This window comes from Engystomops pustulosus, chromosome 4, assembly GCF_040894005.1.
Source record: "Engystomops pustulosus chromosome 4, aEngPut4.maternal, whole genome shotgun sequence".
Lineage (NCBI taxonomy): Eukaryota > Metazoa > Chordata > Amphibia > Anura > Leptodactylidae > Engystomops > Engystomops pustulosus.
The window spans coordinates 125,362,225-125,382,304 of NC_092414.1; the positions used below are offsets into that span (position 1 = coordinate 125,362,225).

Below are 20,080 nucleotides of genomic sequence, written 5' to 3' on the forward strand. Positions count from 1 at the left end.
TTTAATTTGATCTTGGGCAGGACAACCAGTGTATTGATGAAAGCGGCATGGGAGCCCAAGTTCACTGATGCCTAAACATAGTTCCTTTATGGCTATGATGGTGTCATAGCTTGCTGGGTATCTGGTGACTAATCTACAGACTGGACTACAGGTGTGAGATACAGAACTGGACCATACAGAAATGGAAGGCAATGAGGTCTTGATGAATCATGTTATCTTTGACATCATGTGTGAAGAGAGGGGTATTATGGTACAATATAGGTGGAAGACAAGCCGGTGGAGGTAGAGTGATAAGATCTAGTAGTTGCCCTGGGTGTGAAAGCTTCATCAAGTAAAGGAACGCAATTCATTTGACAAAATAAAGAAGCTGTGATTTGATTTAGTAGCTTCATCTTTTTGCTGGTGGAGGCTTCGCTTTTGTTTCGGATTGCCTTCTTTGTCAGCAGAAATGAGAACCATCTGCCTTTGCAGGCGCATTATGTGGGCCAGACCTTTCACTGAGGTATTTGCACAGTGATGCAAACAAAGTAAAGATTACCTGTAAAGCAGTCCTGAAAAGAAACCGGATATGTGTGGCTTCATGCCAAGAGGTTATAGCAGCCTGATGTGGATTAGAGAACCTGTTCTTTCATGAATAAAACCCCCGAAAACTGCAGCATATCTCCAGCTAAGTGTATATTTCCAATGTTGTAGTTAAAATAAGTTGACAATTCCTGTTGTATAAAAATACAACATCAAAATGTATACTAAGCTTTGTCATCCCTCTTGTCCCTTTTTTGTTCAGTACAGTATCAATATTTTAACTTCAGAAAAGCGTACATAGAGCTCTAATGGACATCTACCATCAGTTTACTATAACTTTCTATATTTCCGCAATCGCGCCATTAAGAGTTCTAATAAAAGAAGTTCTGAGGATCAGTAAACTTAAAAGTGTTCACAGTTTTGAAACTCTTGGTACCACCTACCAATTGTCTTTCTGAAGCTGTGTCACGCAGCATGGTCCATGTACAAAAATATACCTGCTCGCCACCCAGGTGCATGACCCAAAAAGAGGACAGTCTTCCATTAGGCAATAGATGAACACAACATCATAAAAGGAAAGGTCGGAACTTTTATAGTATATGGCTTGAATTCCTAGATTACACGCAATCGGATGAAACCATTGTAATGAGGGCACTGCTCATCTCGTGTAGTTGTGATCATCACAACAATTGAAGCACATGTGATAAGTCTTTTGGGGAAGCAGTCTCCCACATTTGTCCCATCTTTGGTTAAGGAAGCCTTCAGTATAATGGATAAACTATTTTTCTTGCCAGACAAAAAATCACAAATATGTACTTTGGGTTTGGCTCTCTTTGTGGTAATGCAAGACCTTTTTTATACTACAAGTAAAACCTATGCAGCATTTCTTGATGCATATGTGTTTTATGAGTTAACATCATGTTTACATAGCTTTTTGTAAATGCAAACATTAACAGTAATGTAATTGGGCAAATCCCCTCTCCTTAGCTGTTGTAATGCATTTCAAAATGCAATGAAAACGCAACCAGATTGCACCATGTGACCGGGCCCTCATAATGAGTTTAAAAAGGCAACAGCAGCAGATAAAGGCAATAACCCTCTCCTACACAGGAGTTATTTATTCATAGGAAGAAGGATTTGGAGGCTCCATGCCATCTGGTACAAATGGCTTGACTCTCCCGTTACTGCGGTTTCCCACATTCCATCTTAGACACCCTCAGGGTGAAGACACACATGGCGTTTTTGGGCCGTTTTTACTAAGTGCGTTTTCAGATCGTTAAAAACGCATGCGTTTTTTGAAAACGCTTGCGTTTTTGTCGGTTTTTCATTGCGCAATTTCGGAAAAACTGACAAAAACGCATGCGTTTTCTAAAAACGGATGCGTTTTTAAACACATGCGTTTTTTACGATCTGAAAACGCACTTAGTAAAAACGGCCCAAAAACGGCCCAAAAACGCCATGTGTGTCTTCACCCTTACTGTGATATGAGTTTTTCTTGCCTTTACCTGGTTCCACTATTAGAGGCGGTCCTGGGGTAGGAATATGGTGCATGTGTGTGGTTGGGTGCGTTGTGCTAAATTTTATTTGAACCCATTTTTGTACGGCGCACTCATGTATGATTATAAACATGCCTAACGTTTCTACTTCCTTTTTTTTTTTTCTTCCCTCCTTTACCGTTGAGACGATACATCTATGCTACCAGACATATTGTGCATACTGTTTAATTGTATTTTCAGTTTAATTTCCTTTATGCGGGGTGCTTTATCTACTGTATGCACTGTATCTCCAAATGCCCTTTAACCACTTACCGACATGTGACATAGTGTTACGTCACATGCCGGACGGGGGTGCATGGAGAGGACCCATGGCCTGATTTTTTTTTTTTTTCTTCAATTTAACTGCATTTTGGATTTTTTTTTTCCCCGCTTCCCAGTACCCGGCATGGAATATTAAATACCACCATTTTAAAGTGTAATTTGTTACGCAGAAAATAAGCTATCACACAGCTCTGTACTTGGAAAAATAAAAAAGTTATAGATTTTTGAAGATGGGGAGTGAAAAATGAAATTGCACAAACCAAAAAGGGTTGCGGCGTTAAGGGGTTAATAATGCTTTTATTTATATAGCGCGCGCACACAGATTTCGCAGCACTGCACAGAGCTTGCCAAATCGGTCACTGTCTTCAATGGGGCTCACAACTTACTAGTATGTTTTTGGTAAAGTTTTTTTTTTTTATTGTTGTTTTTAAAAAAAAAACAAAGCAAAACCAGTGTGTTTAGTGAGGCAGCATTCATACGTTTAGAAAAGCCATAAAAGAACAGCAGGGGAAGCTTCTCCTGGTTGCATGTTTGTTGAGACCTAAAGTCTAGTGATCAGAAACGAGCGACACATGCGTTGCCGGTTAACTATTAAAAAGGCTTGGTGCTCATTCCCGAATGCAAGTGTTTTGGTCTAGGGGTGCCGTCACCTGTTGCAGTATAAACTGCATCCCAATCAGTTTTGAGGTAGGTCTCCTCTTCAAAATCTAATTCACAGATTCAGTTCATGTCTTTCACCTGAGAAATTGACAAAACTGCACCTAAAGCCACCTTGAAACTGATTGCGATGCAGTTTTAACAGCAACATGTGACAGGACCCTGAGGGTGAAGACACACATGGCGTTTTTGGGCCGTTTTCAGATCGTTAAAAACGCATGCGTTAAAAAGCGCATCCGTTTTTTAAAAACGCATCCGTTTTTGAAAACTCACGCGTTTGTCCGTTTTTCATTGCGCAATTTCGGAAAAACGGACAAAAACGCATGCGTTTTCAAAAAACAGATGCGTTTTTAAAAAACGGATGCGTTTTTTAACGCATGCGTTTTTAACGATCTGAAAACGCACTTAGTAAAAACGGCCCAAAAACGCCATGTGTGTCTTCACCCTGAGGGTGGGTTCGCACGTGGCGTTTTGGATGCCTCAGAACACGTGCATTTTTTTAAATGGTACAATGCGTTTTGCTACTCTAGAAGTGTTTTTCTTTATTGCTGTAAACATTTTCACCACTGTTTACACGTGCAACAAAGAAGGAAAGCGCTTCCAGAGTAGCAAAACGCATTGCAACATTTAAAAAAATGCACGCGTTTTAACAAATCCAAAAAGCCACATGTGAACCCACCTTGAGGGTGCGTCCACATGTTCAGTTTTTCAGATGCCATTTTTGATGCCCAAACCTGGAATGGAGTAAAAGTAGGAGGAGGATAAGTACCTTTCAATTATTTGTCTCAACCTATCATCCTCCAGACCTGCATCTGAAAAACGGAATGGTGTGAATTCTAAAAAGTTACTGCCATAGAAAAGAAATGAGCAGTAAGAATTGTTATCAAAGTATAAATCAGGGAACTGCTACATAGGAGTCTTTATAATTCATGGTCCTTTCTCTGGTTCAGACTACATTTATCCTGTTGTAGATGACCTATTGTGATGGTAAGTTCATACCCACTTGATATCTATATGGACCTTGACTTTAACCACATGAAGTCCAAGTTGTGTTTTTTTGTTTACTAAGCTATATAAGGGCTTGTTTTCTGCAGACTAATGCCACTGTTTAGTGTTCGGTGCTATGCAGTGGGAATCTTGAAATAAATTACAAATGTGGTGGAATTGGCAAAAATACACAGTTACACCATATTAAGATTGGCTGTATGTTCACAGCTTTCAATGTGAGGTCAAGATGACATCTATCCTTTATTCTTTGGATAAGTACAATCGCGTAGATACTCAAACTACATAAATTTGTTATCTTTTATATAATCAAACCCTCTTATTTTATTTTTTTTGTTCTTTGTCTTTTTTTCCCTTTTATTTTTCTTCCTTATTTTGGTAATTTGTGTAAATCCGCTTTCTCTCCCAGTACACTCCTGACACCTTAGAGATAAGGGGTTGAAATGATTTTTATTGTGTTAACAACGCTAAGGGATTGAAATGTGAGCATTTGAAAAGTTGAATTTGTATGCAAGTCAAAACTGGTACATTATATAATCATGACTCCAGATAAAGTTTTTGGTTTTTTTTTGTCCGTGACTATTGGATTTTCAAAATTTTTGTCCTGTCAAGGGAACAGGGATTATGATTAAAACTTCATTGCAGCCTGGAACTAAAGTACAGCGCCCAGTTGGGTTGAACAATAACTTAAATTCCCCTTCCAAAAAAGCACATAGGGTGAAGTTGCTATAAAAATTATATTTTGTCTAATGACAGATCACTTGGATACTTCATAAAAGTATGTGTTTTTTTCTTTCTTTTTTTTTGTAGGTATAGGTATGGACACATGTGTCATCCCTTTAAGACATGGTGGCCTTTCTCTGGTTCAAACTACAGACTACATTTATCCTATTGTAGATGACCCTTATATGATGGTAAGTTCATACCCACTTGTTATCTATATGGACATTGACTTTAACCACATGAAGACCAAGTTGTGTTTTTTGTTTTTGTTTACTAAGCTATATAAGGGCTTGTTATCTTCAGTCTAGTGCCACTGTCTAGTATTCGGGTCTATGCTGTGGGAATCGGCTTTCAATGTGAGGTCAAGATGACACCTATCTTTTATTCTTTGGATAAGTACAATCGTGTAGATGCCCAAACTACATACATTTGTTATCTTTTATATAATCAATCCCTCTTTTTTTTCCTGATTTTTTTTTTTTTTTTTTTGGGGTGATTTTTACATTTTTAGGTTTATTTTTTTTCAACACTTTTTTTTTTTTTGCTTGCTTATTTTTCTTCCTTATTTTGGTCATTTGTGTAAATCCGCTTTCTGTCCCAGTACACTCCTGACAGCTTAGAGAGAAAGGAACCTGATACAGTTTTACAGATTAAACTCTACTCTACTTTAATGTATTGAAAGAACAAATCTTTTTCCTACTTCTGTACTTGGCTGCATCCACACGTTCCATTTGCATTGCGTTTAGAAAGGAAAATGTACATGGGCGTTTGCTCATCACAATCACCTATGCATTTCTATTCAAACAGATGTGATCTGTAAGTTGCACTTGGTGTTTTCATTGTTTACGCGCAAAACGTTGTTAGCAAAATGTTTGTTACCGAACAAATGGGTTTCTGGCCTGAGCCCTGCCCATTTCCCCTCTGAATTGCGTTTTGAAACGCAATCTTTGTGTAAAGTGTGAATGCAGCCTTTGTGTATGGACTTCAGAAACGCTGTTACTGAATAAATATATATTGATTATACACTCGTGTTTTTATATTCTAAAATAAAAATGTATGCATTTCTTTCCTTTACACTGAATGTTTATTTTTTCTTAAGGGACGGATAGCCTGTGCAAATGTATTGAGTGACCTGTATGCTATGGGAGTAACTGAATGTGACAACATGTTGATGCTTCTCGGCGTCAGTAATAAATTGACTGATCGGGTATGTATTTTATATGTGCAATAAATTACATTTTTGTGCCTTGTATTTGTACTTTGAAGAGTTTTTCAGCCACGGGGTAACAGAGGTAAAACTGAAAGCCTTCCTGCGTCATGGCTCACTAAAGCCAGCAGGAGCTTGCGCCGTTCTTCCACGTTCGCATGGGCATAGGCACCTCCGTGGGAGGTGGATCTGCTGGGCTATGTGGGGCGTGGAGTAGCCTTGGCCACGGGAGCACACAGAGGCTACTCCACACACCAGGGAGCCTCTGCAGGTAATTTGCATATAAATATAACATTTTTAAACCTTTAGACGTCTTTCCAATAAATTATAAAACATGTTCAGGGACGAGGCTGACCTCTAAAGTTTACCTCTGGATCTACTAAGAAAATTAGATTACGGATGGTAGGTTTACTTTTAAAGTAAATTACAAAGTTTTATCACCTGCACTATTGTTTTACTATTCGATGTAGCTTAAACGTTTAGTACCTTTAATTCTATTCAATAGTGCTAAGGTGTACTTCATTATTGGTTTTAGTATAAAGCCTGAATAAAGCTTCTTTTAACACTGGACATCCATTATACCTGCAGGGTCATGTCAGAAGTTGTTTTATTGTAATAATCCTCATATATGTGCATTTATTTTCTTCTTTAGGAAAGAGACAAGGTGATGCCTCTAATCATTCAGGGCTTCAAGGATGCAGCAGAAGAAGCTGGGACTTCTGTGACGGGAGGCCAGACAGTATTGAATCCTTGGGTTGTTCTAGGAGGAGTTGCCACAACTGTATGTCAGCCTAATGAGTTCATCATGTGAGTTGCTTAACTCCTTCTTTACCGAGGGACATTGGTGTCTGAATGTCCTGGTCTTTTTTTGCAGTTCTGTTCTCTTAAACAGGAGAATCTCCCCTTTAATATCATATCAGAATTGTGTTTCTAGGTGATATCCACTGTTAAAGTTAGAGTTGGGAATTGAGATGTTGTTATGGTTCAGGCCCTGAAACAATCACAAGTGCTAGCGATTATTTTCCTCAATCCGCCACTTTCATACGAGGGAAGTGGGGGGGGGGGGGTTTGCACAGCTTTTCACATGTGGCAGGCAGGGCCTGGTGTACAGATGAACGCTGCACAGGACCCTGCCGGATACATCAAGAAGCGGCAGGGCTATTATTCATGTGCTGGCTTGTGATTAATAACCCCCATTGTCTTGACATGTGTATATACATGCTATATGCATTGTTTTTTAGGCCTTAATTTTTATTTTATCATGTTCCAGTTAAAGCTTTGTCCACTCTAAGCATATATTTGATATTGTTTGTGTGGTGAAAAGTTATACAATTTCCAATATATATATTTTATATATATATATTTCTGTATCAATTCCTCAGTTTTCTAGATCTCTGCTTACTGTCATTTATATATGGAGCTTCATGGTTTACTTCCAGTGGATAGAAATCTGTTCATGGTCATGTGATGTGCGCTCGTTTTTATATCACATGGACAGATTTCTAGGCACTGGAAGTAAGCATAGAAGCTTTCTATAGAATGACAGCAAGCAGAGATCTATAAACTCTTCCTTATACAAACAGTAATTATTTACTGAAAGTGAATATCGATCAGTTGTTTACTTCTGCAAGGCAGGTACATGTTCTGTAGTGCATTGTATCATACCTGCAGTTGGCACACCTATGCTTTGGCTTAAAGCTAGATAACTAGAATGTCCAAGACTCAACAATATTTGATCATTTCACAGGAAAACACCTGCGTTTTTGTATTTTTTAAAATAATTTTTATGGGTTTCTTCTAAATTTGTCTCCCACCATTGGCCTTTTGTCTAAAAGACATTACTAGATTATGAGGAAACCAAACTACCGACACCACTACAAAGTGTATTTATCCGAGCATTCTTTATGTATTTTCTTTATCAAACACCTATACAACATAAAATCCAGCTCTGTCGATTTCATGAAGGCATATGCAATGTCCAGGAAAATATTCAGGATAATATTGTTGTTACTTATCTTCTGGCGTTTCACGCGATTCTGGACACTTAAGCTTACACCTACACAACGGCATACACCTCGGACCTGAGGATCTGAAACGTTGCACTTGATTAAGTAAAGTACCCACTCAGTTTTTGCACTAATTTTGTTTTGTTTTTTTAAATCCATTTACATGGGGTATTCCAACAAAGACAAGATTCTTGCGTATACTGAGGACAACAAAATAACACATTCTCTACTTCACTATTCACAAAAATACAACATTTCACAGATATAATTCCAACCTGTCTCTATCAGTCCTGGTGTAAACAATTTTGGTTGTCCCTGTATAGGACCATAAATCTTCTGACTATGGTCAGATTCTTCTCATGAATAGCTTCTTCTGTCTGCACAATGCAGTGCTCTCTGCCCCTCCCTCTGCTTTACAAGACCAGCTTAGACACAAGCACTTCCTGCCAGCATGCAGCAGTGTCCGATACTAGTAGAATGTTGAGAAGCAAAAAAAGTGTAGATAAACTATGGACCCTGATAATCTAAACACATTGCCAGCACACAACATCTCACGGGACTAGAGGGATCATGAAGTGTCTGCTTACTAGTGCCCACCCAAACTCTGGAATCTTACACTGACCATCACTCAGTTATAGGAGCTAAACCCGCAATAAAACTGAGTAAAATTGTAAAGTAAGGGGTTTAAAACTATCTTTATTTTGTAAACCTCATTAGGGGATTAAAAATTTTTTCATGGGCAAAAACCTTTAAAAGAAATCTTAAACTGCAAACTGTGCTCCAATTTCTTACCATTAGAGGGCAGCAGAGCACATTCTTCACCTTATTACTGTTCTTAATGGAGTTGGTGAATTCTTTTGCTTCAGTTTATGGAAAATTGTGTTCACCTTTGCGTACCAATATGTAAAGAAAAAAACATGAAATCAGTATTGAAAGTGAAAATTGTGAGCCATTCTAGAGCAATTTAATAACATAGTGTTGTAAAATTTATATTGCCAGCACTTGTCTTTGAGTAGAGAAACATAGTGCCTTTTACCTGGTTCTTTTGAATGCATTTTATATGTTGAGCATACAACCGCTGACTGAGGGTGAATAAGTCTGAATACATTAGGAACAATTACCCACCTCCTGGTTACGATGCACATGTTTTGGAACTCTATAAATCTTATTCACAAATGCAAAATACTTATTAGGTGAAATTTATTGCTCCACTTTTATAGTTTACTATAGGGGTTAAATGGAATGCATGTTTTACTCAGAACATATTTCATATAAGACTTTGTAAAAAGCCTATTTCAAAAATGCAGGTCAATCAGGTCCCACCTGTAAGATTAACAAAATTCCCATAACATGTGATAACTTTTCTTAAGAAATGCATCCAGGCCTCTCTCCAACATGTACAAAGTATCATCTATATACCGTACTTGAATGAGACTCCGCTATGAACGTGCCCTGTGATTGATGGATGCGACTTAAGGGGCCTGTGAATCCAAAACCCTCTCAAACAGATGATTGGTGGGGATGAAGTTTGTCAGAGCCTCCCATTCTGACATTTCTGAGGAAAATGTTAGGTGATAAAAAGAAGGGGAAAAAAATGTCCTGGACCCTTTAATAGTATTTTGGTGAAGTATGCTGATCACAATGGGACATGTTACATGTTGATGTGTGATATCTTGTTTGTACTTGTATCTATACAGGCCAGACAATGCAGTACCTGGGGATGTCCTTGTATTGACCAAGCCTTTGGGGACCCAAGTTGCAGTAGCTGTCCATCAATGGCTAGATATTGTAAGTAAATGATATCATCATGATCGAAAATAATGATTCCAGGTATTATATTGTAAACCATAATTTACAGTCTCTAAAGAACCTACAGTGGCTCGTAATGTCCTCTGTATAATTTGCAACCAATACTCTGTTGTGTACTGAGCTCACAAAGTAATATTTAAATGTTTAAATTATACTTGTTTTCACATTCATTTTCTTTTTGTTTCTGTGTCAACGCCAAATCACCAGCCAGAAAAATGGAATAAAATAAAACTGGTAGTCACTCAAGAAGATGTGGAGCTGGCGTATCAGGAGGCAATGATGAACATGGCACGGCTAAACCGAACGGGTACTTCGCTTTTGTATTGTTAGACAGCTGCTTTCTGTTTAATACTTTGTGATCTGTATGCATATGACAACAAAAAACTTGGCTTGCTTAACTAGATGAAGATCAAAGAAAGAAGAAAGCTTTTGTTAAGCTTACCGTATATACTTGAGCATAAGTCGAGACCTCTAGTTTTAAGACAAAAAATTGTAAAAACCTATTGACTCGAGTATAAGCCGAGGGTGGGAAATGCATTGGTCACGGCCCCCCTTCCCCACTGTATATAGCCTGCCAACTCCCTGTAGTGTATAGCTTATCAGCCCCTGCCCCCAATATAATACACAATGAGTACTTTTTTATTTATTTACTTGACTCCAGTATAAGTCCAGTTACGGTTTTTCAGCACATTTTTTGCGCTGAAAAACGTGGCTTATACTCGAGTATACATGGTATATAAGCACTAAAAGTGAGTCATTGGCCACCTAGTACCATAACATATATAATTTTATATTATATACTAATTATATATTAATATGGATGGCCCAATTAAAGGAAATCTACCACATATATAGCCGACCGCAAGCTAAGCACACTCTCATGTCAGTGTCTGCCTCCTGACACTAGCTGTGATCTTCATAAGGCATTAAATTGTCATTTATGTGGAGAGAGAGTTTTAAAATTATGTGAGTGTATCCTTCGGTGCTACTGTGTAAGTCACAATATCCCCTGCTTGCTCCATCTGCCAATATTTATTCACGCCTCTTGCAGGCATTTACTGCAAGAGGCGTAAGTAATCGGGGGCAGATGGAGCAACCAAGGGCTACTGTGTACGTCAAGACAAATTTAAATAGTCTTAAAACGCTTTCCACATGACAATTTCATGCCTTATGAAGATAACAGCCAGTGTCCCGCTGACACGTGAGTGTATTTAGTTTGAAATCTGGATAGGTGGTAGATTTGCTTTAAAGAGAACCTTTCACCAGTACTACGCACATAAAACCACCACTTGTACCTTATTCAGCTGTGTATTTATGTGAAATCCATCTTGTACTTGGTTATCGTAATAAAACTTTTTTTTTCTTTCTTTCTTGTGGAGGCATATACATGGTGCCGATTCTAGCCATTTTGCTGTCGAAAAATTAAAATGAGCCCCCCCCCATCCCAGAATCCTACCCCTAATCCCCTGCTATATTCGCCCACAGAATATTTAGACCAATATAATAAAAAAAGGCTCAAAACTTCATCAATACTAAAATGTACCCATACATAGATGCAGCATCCCCCCCCCCTCTGAGTTTAATGTCTGGCCTTTTATATAGACACCCCCTTCCTGCCCAACAGAGAATTGACCCGCCAGAAGAATAGAGTGGCGCAGATGAGCAGGAAAGCTAAGCGGAAAAAACATATTATGAGATCTTTAATTATATTATAAAATCATGGAATTGAGGAAGTTTTAGAACAATATGCAGTGACCATGAAACTAAGAATAAGTTGGATTTCACACACGTAAGGCTGCATGCACACTGCCGTGAGCCCGCCGTGCATACGGCAGCGCGGGGAGAGGAGGAGGTGAGCGCAGTTCACCCCCGCCCCTATCCATAGCGATGTATGGCCGCGGCGCCTTAATACAGGAAAAGATATGACATGTCCTATCTTTTCCCGGGCAATGGAGCGGTACGGTGCCGCGCGTGTGTTGCGCCGCGAGCCCATAGAAGTGTATGGGGGACGTATATCGGCCGCATATACGTCGGCCATATATACGTCCCCCATACTGTAGTGTGAATGCAGCCTAAAGCATAGGGCCTAACTTGCTGATCAGTGGGGGTTTCAGTGCTGACACCCCCACAGATCGCAAAAACAAGGGGTCTAACGAGGGATCGCTCTGTCAGACTAATAGAGCAGACGGCCGCACATGACTGTTCAGCTCCATTAATCTGACGGAGATCGCCGAGCGCAGCAATTTCCGTCAGCTCCATAGTGATTTAATGGTCATGCACGGCCGTCTGATCCATTAGTCTGACGAAGTGACGAGGGTCTGATGGATTTGTATTTTATGTATTCCGTTTTTGTTATTTTGGTATTGTGGATCTATCCCATAATATGAATGTTGTTTATACAGCTTTATATAATGGCTTAAATATTACGTAATTTTGCTATCATTTTCAATAGTGACATTTACCCTAGTTTCATTACATGGGGTAATAAAGATACTTAATCTTATCGTTGCTTTCTGCTTGGGATGATGACTGTAGGTGACCTTACTAAAGGTTTTTTGTGTTTACTTGGTAAATAAGATATCTGGCCAGAATAAACACTGAATGATTGTATAACCAGTTAATATGCATTTGTTTAAATGCATAACTTTATTAAATAATACAACTTTATAATAAAATCTATTTGTATACCACCATCACATTCTGTAGATTTTGAGTTGCATATACCCACTAAATGAGACCTAACAAAGAAATGTAATGAAAAACTTTTTCAGCTCATCAAAAATAGAAATGCCGAGTAGAAAAGTCGACCCGCTCCAAGATGGGTAAATCGTGAGATGGGAAAATGAAGACTCCAGTGTTGGGAAAAGTCTTAATTTTGTTACTATAAAGAAATGGCTTGGTCCGATGAAACCATAGGAATGAGTATTGACTCTTTTTATCCTGTCAGCAGAAATAAACCTTTTAAGTAGTAGATTAAAACCCATCAAGGTGGGGAGATCTGAACACTACCTCCTCTGTGATTGACCTCCCTGTGCTGGACTTGTCAATTACAGTGATTGGGGCTTTCTGAGGAAGAGAGAGCTTGACTTCAGTGTTTAAATCTCTGCCACCTTGACTTTATACATCCAGCTTGCATCTCACTTCAAAGTAGATTTACTGGATGATGCCACCACACTTGGTCATGAAAGAGACATGATCTGAAAGTTGTTCAGCTGCTTTACAACCTACTGGTAGTGGTTTATTAGGTCAATTTCTGATGACAGGTTCCCTTTAATGTTCATGGACGTTTGGGACATGACCTCATCTCCTACGCTACAGTCTAATTTCACTTGATAAAGGAGTTTATACAACTCTGAAATGCATTGTGACCTGAGATATTAAATAAACTTTCCACCAAACCTTACGACGTGAAGCTTCCGATTCACTGTGTGCGCCCTCCCTGACTGTCCCCCATGCACTCCACTTTTCATGGACCAGCATGGCATCACCCAAAACTAATTTAAAGAGCGCCTGTTACCAGGTTTTTCCCCACTAAAGAACCATCCCCCTCCATGCTTTTGTGTCCTATTAAAGATCAGAATCTACTCTTTTAGATCACCCAGCTTATTGTTCTGTGAGAACCAGAGATGCAGGCAGTTAAAAAAAAAGCACCAGATAAAGATCCTGTTTCCTCCCATTTGTAACTGCCTATCTTTCCAGTCCTGTAACTCACAGAACCATACGCTTCATGGCATCTGAAAGATGCTTTTTGTTTCATATTAAAAATGTCATGTTTTTAGTTACTATAGAACCAAATATACTGGATTCTGAATTGACACCCCACTTGCAGCCCCTAAACTTGACTCTTTCCATGTGAAAATTAGGTTTTAAGAGTCTTTTTTTTTTTATTGGTGTGAGATTTCACATAAGAGATTTCACATGAGGGTGCTAGTAGTTTAGTGGGGTAAAACCTGATGTCAGGTTTCCTTTTAAAATGATATGCAAATGGATGTGGAAAGTAAAGATCCTGAGGTTTGAGTGTCCTTGTGTCAGAAGTGCGGGTCTAGTGACTTCTAATGGCAGATATACCAATCATAGCAAAGGGGGTATGCAGAGAAGCGCTCCGCCACTTTGCCTTCATTTAGCTAATTTAAAACAGCTGGGCTGTTAAAACATTATGATCTGTAAGGTTTTGATAATGTACTGGTAGTAGGTCCTGACTGGTTCCCTTAAAGAGCAAGTGTCAAACACAAAGTCCATGGGCCAAATCCAGCCCTTAACACTCTTATGCTAAACTAGTTGGGAGTGCACTGGTGGCAAACCTATGGTACAGGTGCCAGAGGTGGCACTCAGAGCCCTCTATATGGGCACCATTGCCATCATCCTAGGGCAGGGTTCGCCAGACAGGACTCAAGGCCTCTTGCAGTCGCAGGCAGGCCAGGACCCTAAAAGGAAGCTACCATGATAATCCAAACTTCTCCTTCTTTCTACTGGTATTTGTGTCCTCAGGTGTCTATAATTTATAATCCTTCCTCCAGTCGCACAGTGTGATTCAATAAGCTTATTTGCATGACTTTGGAGGCATTTTTTTTCTTATAATAGGTATACTGGTGAATTTTGAGGTTGGAGGGAAGACAAAATATATCATACCCTACCTGAGGGAGCTTTTATTTTAGTGGTGTAAAGGCTGGTGACTGGTTTTCTTAACACCAGCAGATTTTGCTGATGATTTTTAGACTGGGTTATATATCAGTGGCCCTTGATTTGTTCTGTTATCTGGAAAAAAATGTATTTCTTGGAACCAAAAATCAAGTGAATACAAGCTTTTCTATTTTATTAGGTTGACCTCTGAAGGTGATTGCTCATAAAATAGATGCTTCATGAATCAAGGTTGAATTAACACTGGTGTCTTTTCCCTCTATTTCTAGCTGCTGGCCTCATGCACACGTTTAATGCACATGCTGCTACTGATATAACAGGTTTTGGGATTTTAGGACATGCACAAAACTTGGCAAAACAGCAACGGAATGAGGTTTCCTTTGTCATACATAACCTTCCTGTCTTAGCCAAAATGGCAGCCGTTAGCAAGGCCTGTGGAAATATGTTTGGTCTTATGCATGGATCTTGCCCTGAAACGTCAGGTAAGTACAAGAGCCTGGGTAATGCAAATAATTCACAAAATAAAAGTGTAAAATACACTACATGTCCGAATCTTCTCAAAGATAAACTGTCACCATAAAATGGCTTGCTAAACTAAAACAGCTCTTCTGCTGTTTCTAATCCACCCGCAAGTTATTACAATTGTTAAAATGTATCTGTTCGCTGCTCTGTCTCTACTTGCCACTTTGCTGTAACAACCCCCCCCCCCCCCATCTATTTATAATGTCCCATCATTTGGGCACATTATCGTGCGTTGTTCACTTGTACTTTACATATTACCAGCAAGGCTGTCTACCAACACTTTGCATACAATGAGAATAGGGTAAACTTGACCACCTAGTGGTGGTGGTAAGATCTTGAGAGCATGATTCAGCTCCCCACCTACATTTATATTCTGGCAGCAGTGAACAGATTAAAATAGCTTGATGACTGGAGGTAAATATTTGTGTTCCAGGATTCTGGGAAATTTTTGTTTTAAGCTTAAAGGGGTTGTTCGACTATTATAAAAATGTAGCAGACTGTCTGTGGTGGTCTTTAAAAAAAAAAAAAAAAAAATTATGTTGTACTCTCCGACGCTCCTGATCCGTGCCCATGCTTGTTTACAGGTGTACGGAAGCTCCGCTCTGACAACTTCCGGGTCCGTAAGTTGTTGTAGTGGAACTTACGTGCCCATTTGTTTACAGGCATCTCGCCTGTAGTGCTGAAGCAGGGGAGTACAGCTTTATATTTTCTAAAAGCCTTCCCTACCCTGCGACAGTCAGACAACCCCTTCTAATATTGTGCCGTTTCTCCTCCTAGAAATATATGTAGAAATTTGAAAGCTGGTTGTCGTTATTCCCAAAGTGTTACAAGAGTGGTGACAGGCCCCCTTTTTTTTTTCTTTCTATAAACAATAGCAGTGAACATTACTTCAATCCATAAATATGTAAGAGACCCCTGTTCCTGCAGGGCCTCATCTAACCTAATTCAAGCCTCTTCCACTAAGTGATGCATTGAGCTCTCCTAAAGGTTTACTCAACGACTGTATAGTTCAGTTGCCTTTAACCCCTTAATGACCGCCCTATCGGGTTTTTACGGCGGTCATTAAGGGTACTTCTTCTGATGCGACGCCTTTCTACGGCGGCGCATCAGAAGAAGTTTTCGGGACACCGGGTCTCGCTGGTGCCGGTGTCGGGCTGTGATATCACAGCCCAGACCCGGCACTAACACCCGGGATCGGAAAAACTCCGATCCCGGGTGTTTAACCCCTTGCACGCCGCGGTCATGCTTGTGTGCAAGTGTGTCCCCCGTGGATCGGACCCCCCCGGTGTGCTTACCGGGGGATCCGATCCCTCCTGCCGCTGCCCCGGGTTCCGACGAGTGACCCGGGGCTGTCGGCTCCTTTTTTCACCGGGTCCTGCCTTCCTGGCAGGACCCGGCTGTAAGTAACTGAGCATGCGCAGCATGCTCAGTTACTTACACTATACACTGCAATACAAGTGTATTGCAGTGTAAAGGCTTGAATAAGCGATCGGATGATCGCTTATTCAAGCCAAGAAGTAGAAAATGTAAAAAAGTAAAAAAAAAAAAAAATTAAATCTTTTTATAATATAATTAAATAAATAAATAAAATAAAAGTCCCATAATCTCCCCAGTAACACATAAAATGCAAATAAAGTATATAAAACACAAAACACGTACATATTTGGTATCACCGCGTCCGTATTAATCTGTACAATAAATCTAAATCAATATTGAACCCGCTCGGTGAACTACGTAAAAAAAAAACTCGAAAAACTTCCCATAATATACAATTTTTCATCAAACACCATCACAAAAAATGTTCTAAAAAGTGATCAAAAAAAGTTACGGTACCTAATATGATACGACTGAAAAGAACAACTGTTTTCGCAAAAAATAAGCCCTCAACCAGATCTGACAACAGAAAAATACAGAAGTTATGGCCCTGAAAAGTTGTCAATAGTAAAAACAATGCGATTTTCTCCAATATTGGTTTTGCTCAGGAAAATTGAGCAAAATAAGAAAAACTATATAAATGAGGTATCACCGCAATCGTAGTGAACCAGAGAATAAAGATAAAATATTATTTTTACGTTACGGTGAGCGGGGGGGGGGGAAATGCTCACAATCCAAAATAAAAATTGATGATTTTGTTTGTGTCCCCCTTGAAATAGTTAATAAAATCTCATGAATAAGCTTTAGACTCCCAAAATAAATTATTTATACATTGTATCTCATCCCATAAAAAATAAGCCCTCATATGATCGCATTACCAAAAAAAATAAAAATTTATAGGTCGTACAATGTGACAATACAAATCTGCTGTGGACGGCGCCTACATTCATTCTATGCTCGGCCGTGCGCCCGTACAGCAGTCACCACCATATATGTGGTATCAGTACACTCGGGAGGAATTGGGCATCAAGCGTTGCAGTGCGTTTCATCATTTAATTTATTCTGAAAATGTCAGTTTTGGCCTAAATGAATGTATTTCCAAAAAAATTCCATAGTTTCTAAATCGCAGGTCCATATTTTTTAACCCATGTGAAACACTTAAAGGGTTAATGGACTTAATAGAAGTTGTTTTACATACGTTGAGGGGTGAAGTTTCTATAGTGGGGTAATTTATGAGGTTTTACTATTATTTAGGCCTCTCAAAGTCTCTTGAAAGCCGAGTTGTCCCTCAAAATGTGAGTTATGGCAATTTTCATGAAAATAAGAAAAATCGCACCTAAAGTTCTGCGCCTCATAACATCCTAGAAAAATGACCGGAAGCATAAAATATCATCCCAACATAAAGCAGATATTCTGTAAATGTTAATTATCAAACTTTTTGGGTAGTTTTACTTCCTGTCTGGAAACCAGAACATTTCAAACTTGGAAAATGAAGAATTTTTACAAACTTTTGCCAAATTTTCACTTTTTTTCAGAACGAAACGCAAAACTTATCACTTAAATTTTATAACTAACATGAAGTACAATGTGTCACGAGAAAACATTCTCAAAATCACCCGGATATGTTAAAGCGTTCCGAAGTTATAACCAATTATCGTGAGACAGGGCAGATTTGAAAAATCAAGTCTGGTCATTGAGCTGAAAACTAGTGTCGGTGATAAGGGGTTAAAACTGCATCGGAAGAATTCAGATGCAGTTTGCTTGTGTCCTTTACAGCTGAAATATTTGTTTAATAAATCCATGTTTGGTGTTAAAACCTCAACCACATGAGAACTGCAGTAAGAAGACATCCAGATTCTAGAATCTGTTTCCAATAATTTTAGTATTTTTTGATGCATTTCATTACAATTCTTTTTATGATTGAAAGAAAGGTCACCCTTTAGACCCATTGTTTATCCCTGAAATGTACAGTTTTGCAATTTTCACTGATAAAATGCTAAATTTATTTATAAAATCGACTTTTATTTTTTCTTTGTTCTTTTAAAAAATGTACAAATTGTAAACCATCTTGCCTGCTTTTATCCCCCATTTTTGGTCTCTTCAGGAGGTCTCCTAATCTGTCTACCGCGAGAACAGGCTGCAAGGTTTTGTGCTGAGATCAAGTCCCCAAAGTATGGAGAAGGTCATCAAGCGTGGATCATCGGAATTGTAGAAAAGGGCAACCGCACTGCCAGAATCATAGATAAGCCGCGAATCATAGAAGTTGCCCCTCAAGTTGCTACTCAAAATGTAAACCCAACGCCTGGCGCCACCTCTTAATTTAGGCTTCCCTAGATTTTTTTTGTTGTTTGTTTTTAAATAGACCCTATTCTTTACCATCATACAATTTAAATAATTGTAAAGAAAAATATATATATATAAATATATATCATTGTGTCTGCCCATTTCGTGGCCTTGCGTCAGTTATGAGAATGGGCAGGATTTAAGAAGTAAAAAAGTCCATTGCCTTTTGTTCTGTTTCTTCCTTTATTCTTTTTTTTTTTTTTTTTTAATCCTTTTTTTTCTTTTCTCCTCCTTCCTGTTACATTAACTGAAGATGCACCTAATATTGAGGCAGCTTCTAAGTTGAAGAATTGTTATCCGATACAGTTGATTCATTTTGAATCTATAGACACTTATCTCTTGCCGCATAGGCTCTTTTTTTAAAGGTGCGTTCACTCAGCACAGACATTGCCATTAGTAGTGTCAAATAAGCAGTTAGTGTCTTCATTTATATATGTGTATTTATCATTATTGGTCTGACAATGTTGGATGGCTTTGGAAGTTATTTTGGAGAGGCAATAAATAAATTGGCTGTGGATCTTAGCAGGAGGGTGCATGATTATTATTATTTTTTTATTAGGAACAAAAACTAGACTTATTTAGGCTTGCGCTATTATAGCGTTGTACCCTCCTTAATGTAGTGCTCCCATACCATTTCTATGCTAGACGCACATTTTACTGCAGCATTGAAGGGTTTAAAGGGTGCACTATTTGCTTAAAGCACTTCTGTTTAAGAAGAATTTTTTTTTCTCTGTAACTCTCATATGTACAATATTAACAAAATTCTTACCTATTGGTAGCACATGATACTGCAGCGTGGTTAGATGTGTTTAAAATACAACATGGTTGCTGACCACATGCAGACGGATCTAAAAATAAATCACTTCTATTCAGTAATTCTCAGTGTGGGCACACATAAGTACAAAACACTTTAAGTATAATCAATAACCTTTCTGTTCTGTGGTTGATAGTGTTTCATACATTTTTATATTTTGTATAGTGATTACATGCCTTTCTATTTTTCTTTATGAATCAGCAGCTGTTAAGTAGTTGGTAGCCATTTCCTTTTCCAATTTGGTGCATGAGTTTGTGATCTAATAAAAAAGAAAATCGACATTGCCAACATTGCAGCTTAAACTCCAAACTTGTTATTCAAATAAATATTTAATTTTTTTTATTGCTCTTGTACAACCTGTATTTGTTTTTTCTTTTCTTGCAGTTAATGGTGCATTGAGGGAAATCTGATACTATAGACGTGGCAAGTGTGATGCATCTGTTACAATGTTACAATGAAGTTTTTACACACTACACTATTCTTGATGGGAAAAAATACAACAGAATGCCAGTATTTTGTAAATAACCTAAGGCCAAGGAAACACATGGCAAAATCTATGCAGAATTTTAGTTGATTTGATTTCACGAGACCTCTAGCCACGTGCTGTATAGAAATGTTCGCTATTGCTTCATGTTTTACTGGT

The 20,080-nt window shown here is 38.6% G+C and overlaps 1 protein-coding gene across 5 annotated transcripts in view; it reads left to right on the forward strand.

Annotated features, from left to right (window-relative positions):
* Window positions 1–19,793, forward strand: part of SEPHS1 (selenophosphate synthetase 1) — a 31,620-nt gene extending 11,827 nt beyond the window's left edge. For all 5 annotated transcript variants that reach the window (XM_072147331.1, XM_072147327.1, XM_072147326.1 and 2 more), the window contains exons 3-9: window positions 4,812–4,915; window positions 5,824–5,931; window positions 6,584–6,738; window positions 9,635–9,725; window positions 9,954–10,053; window positions 14,654–14,866; window positions 18,385–19,793. In XM_072147331.1, the coding sequence (XP_072003432.1) occupies window positions 4,812–4,915; window positions 5,824–5,931; window positions 6,584–6,738; window positions 9,635–9,725; window positions 9,954–10,053; window positions 14,654–14,866; window positions 18,385–18,599 (986 nt within the window). In that variant the 3' untranslated portion in view covers window positions 18,600–19,793. The remainder of the gene's footprint in view (window positions 1–4,811; window positions 4,916–5,823; window positions 5,932–6,583; window positions 6,739–9,634; window positions 9,726–9,953; window positions 10,054–14,653; window positions 14,867–18,384) is intronic.
* The last annotated feature ends 287 nt before the right edge of the window (window positions 19,794–20,080 follow it).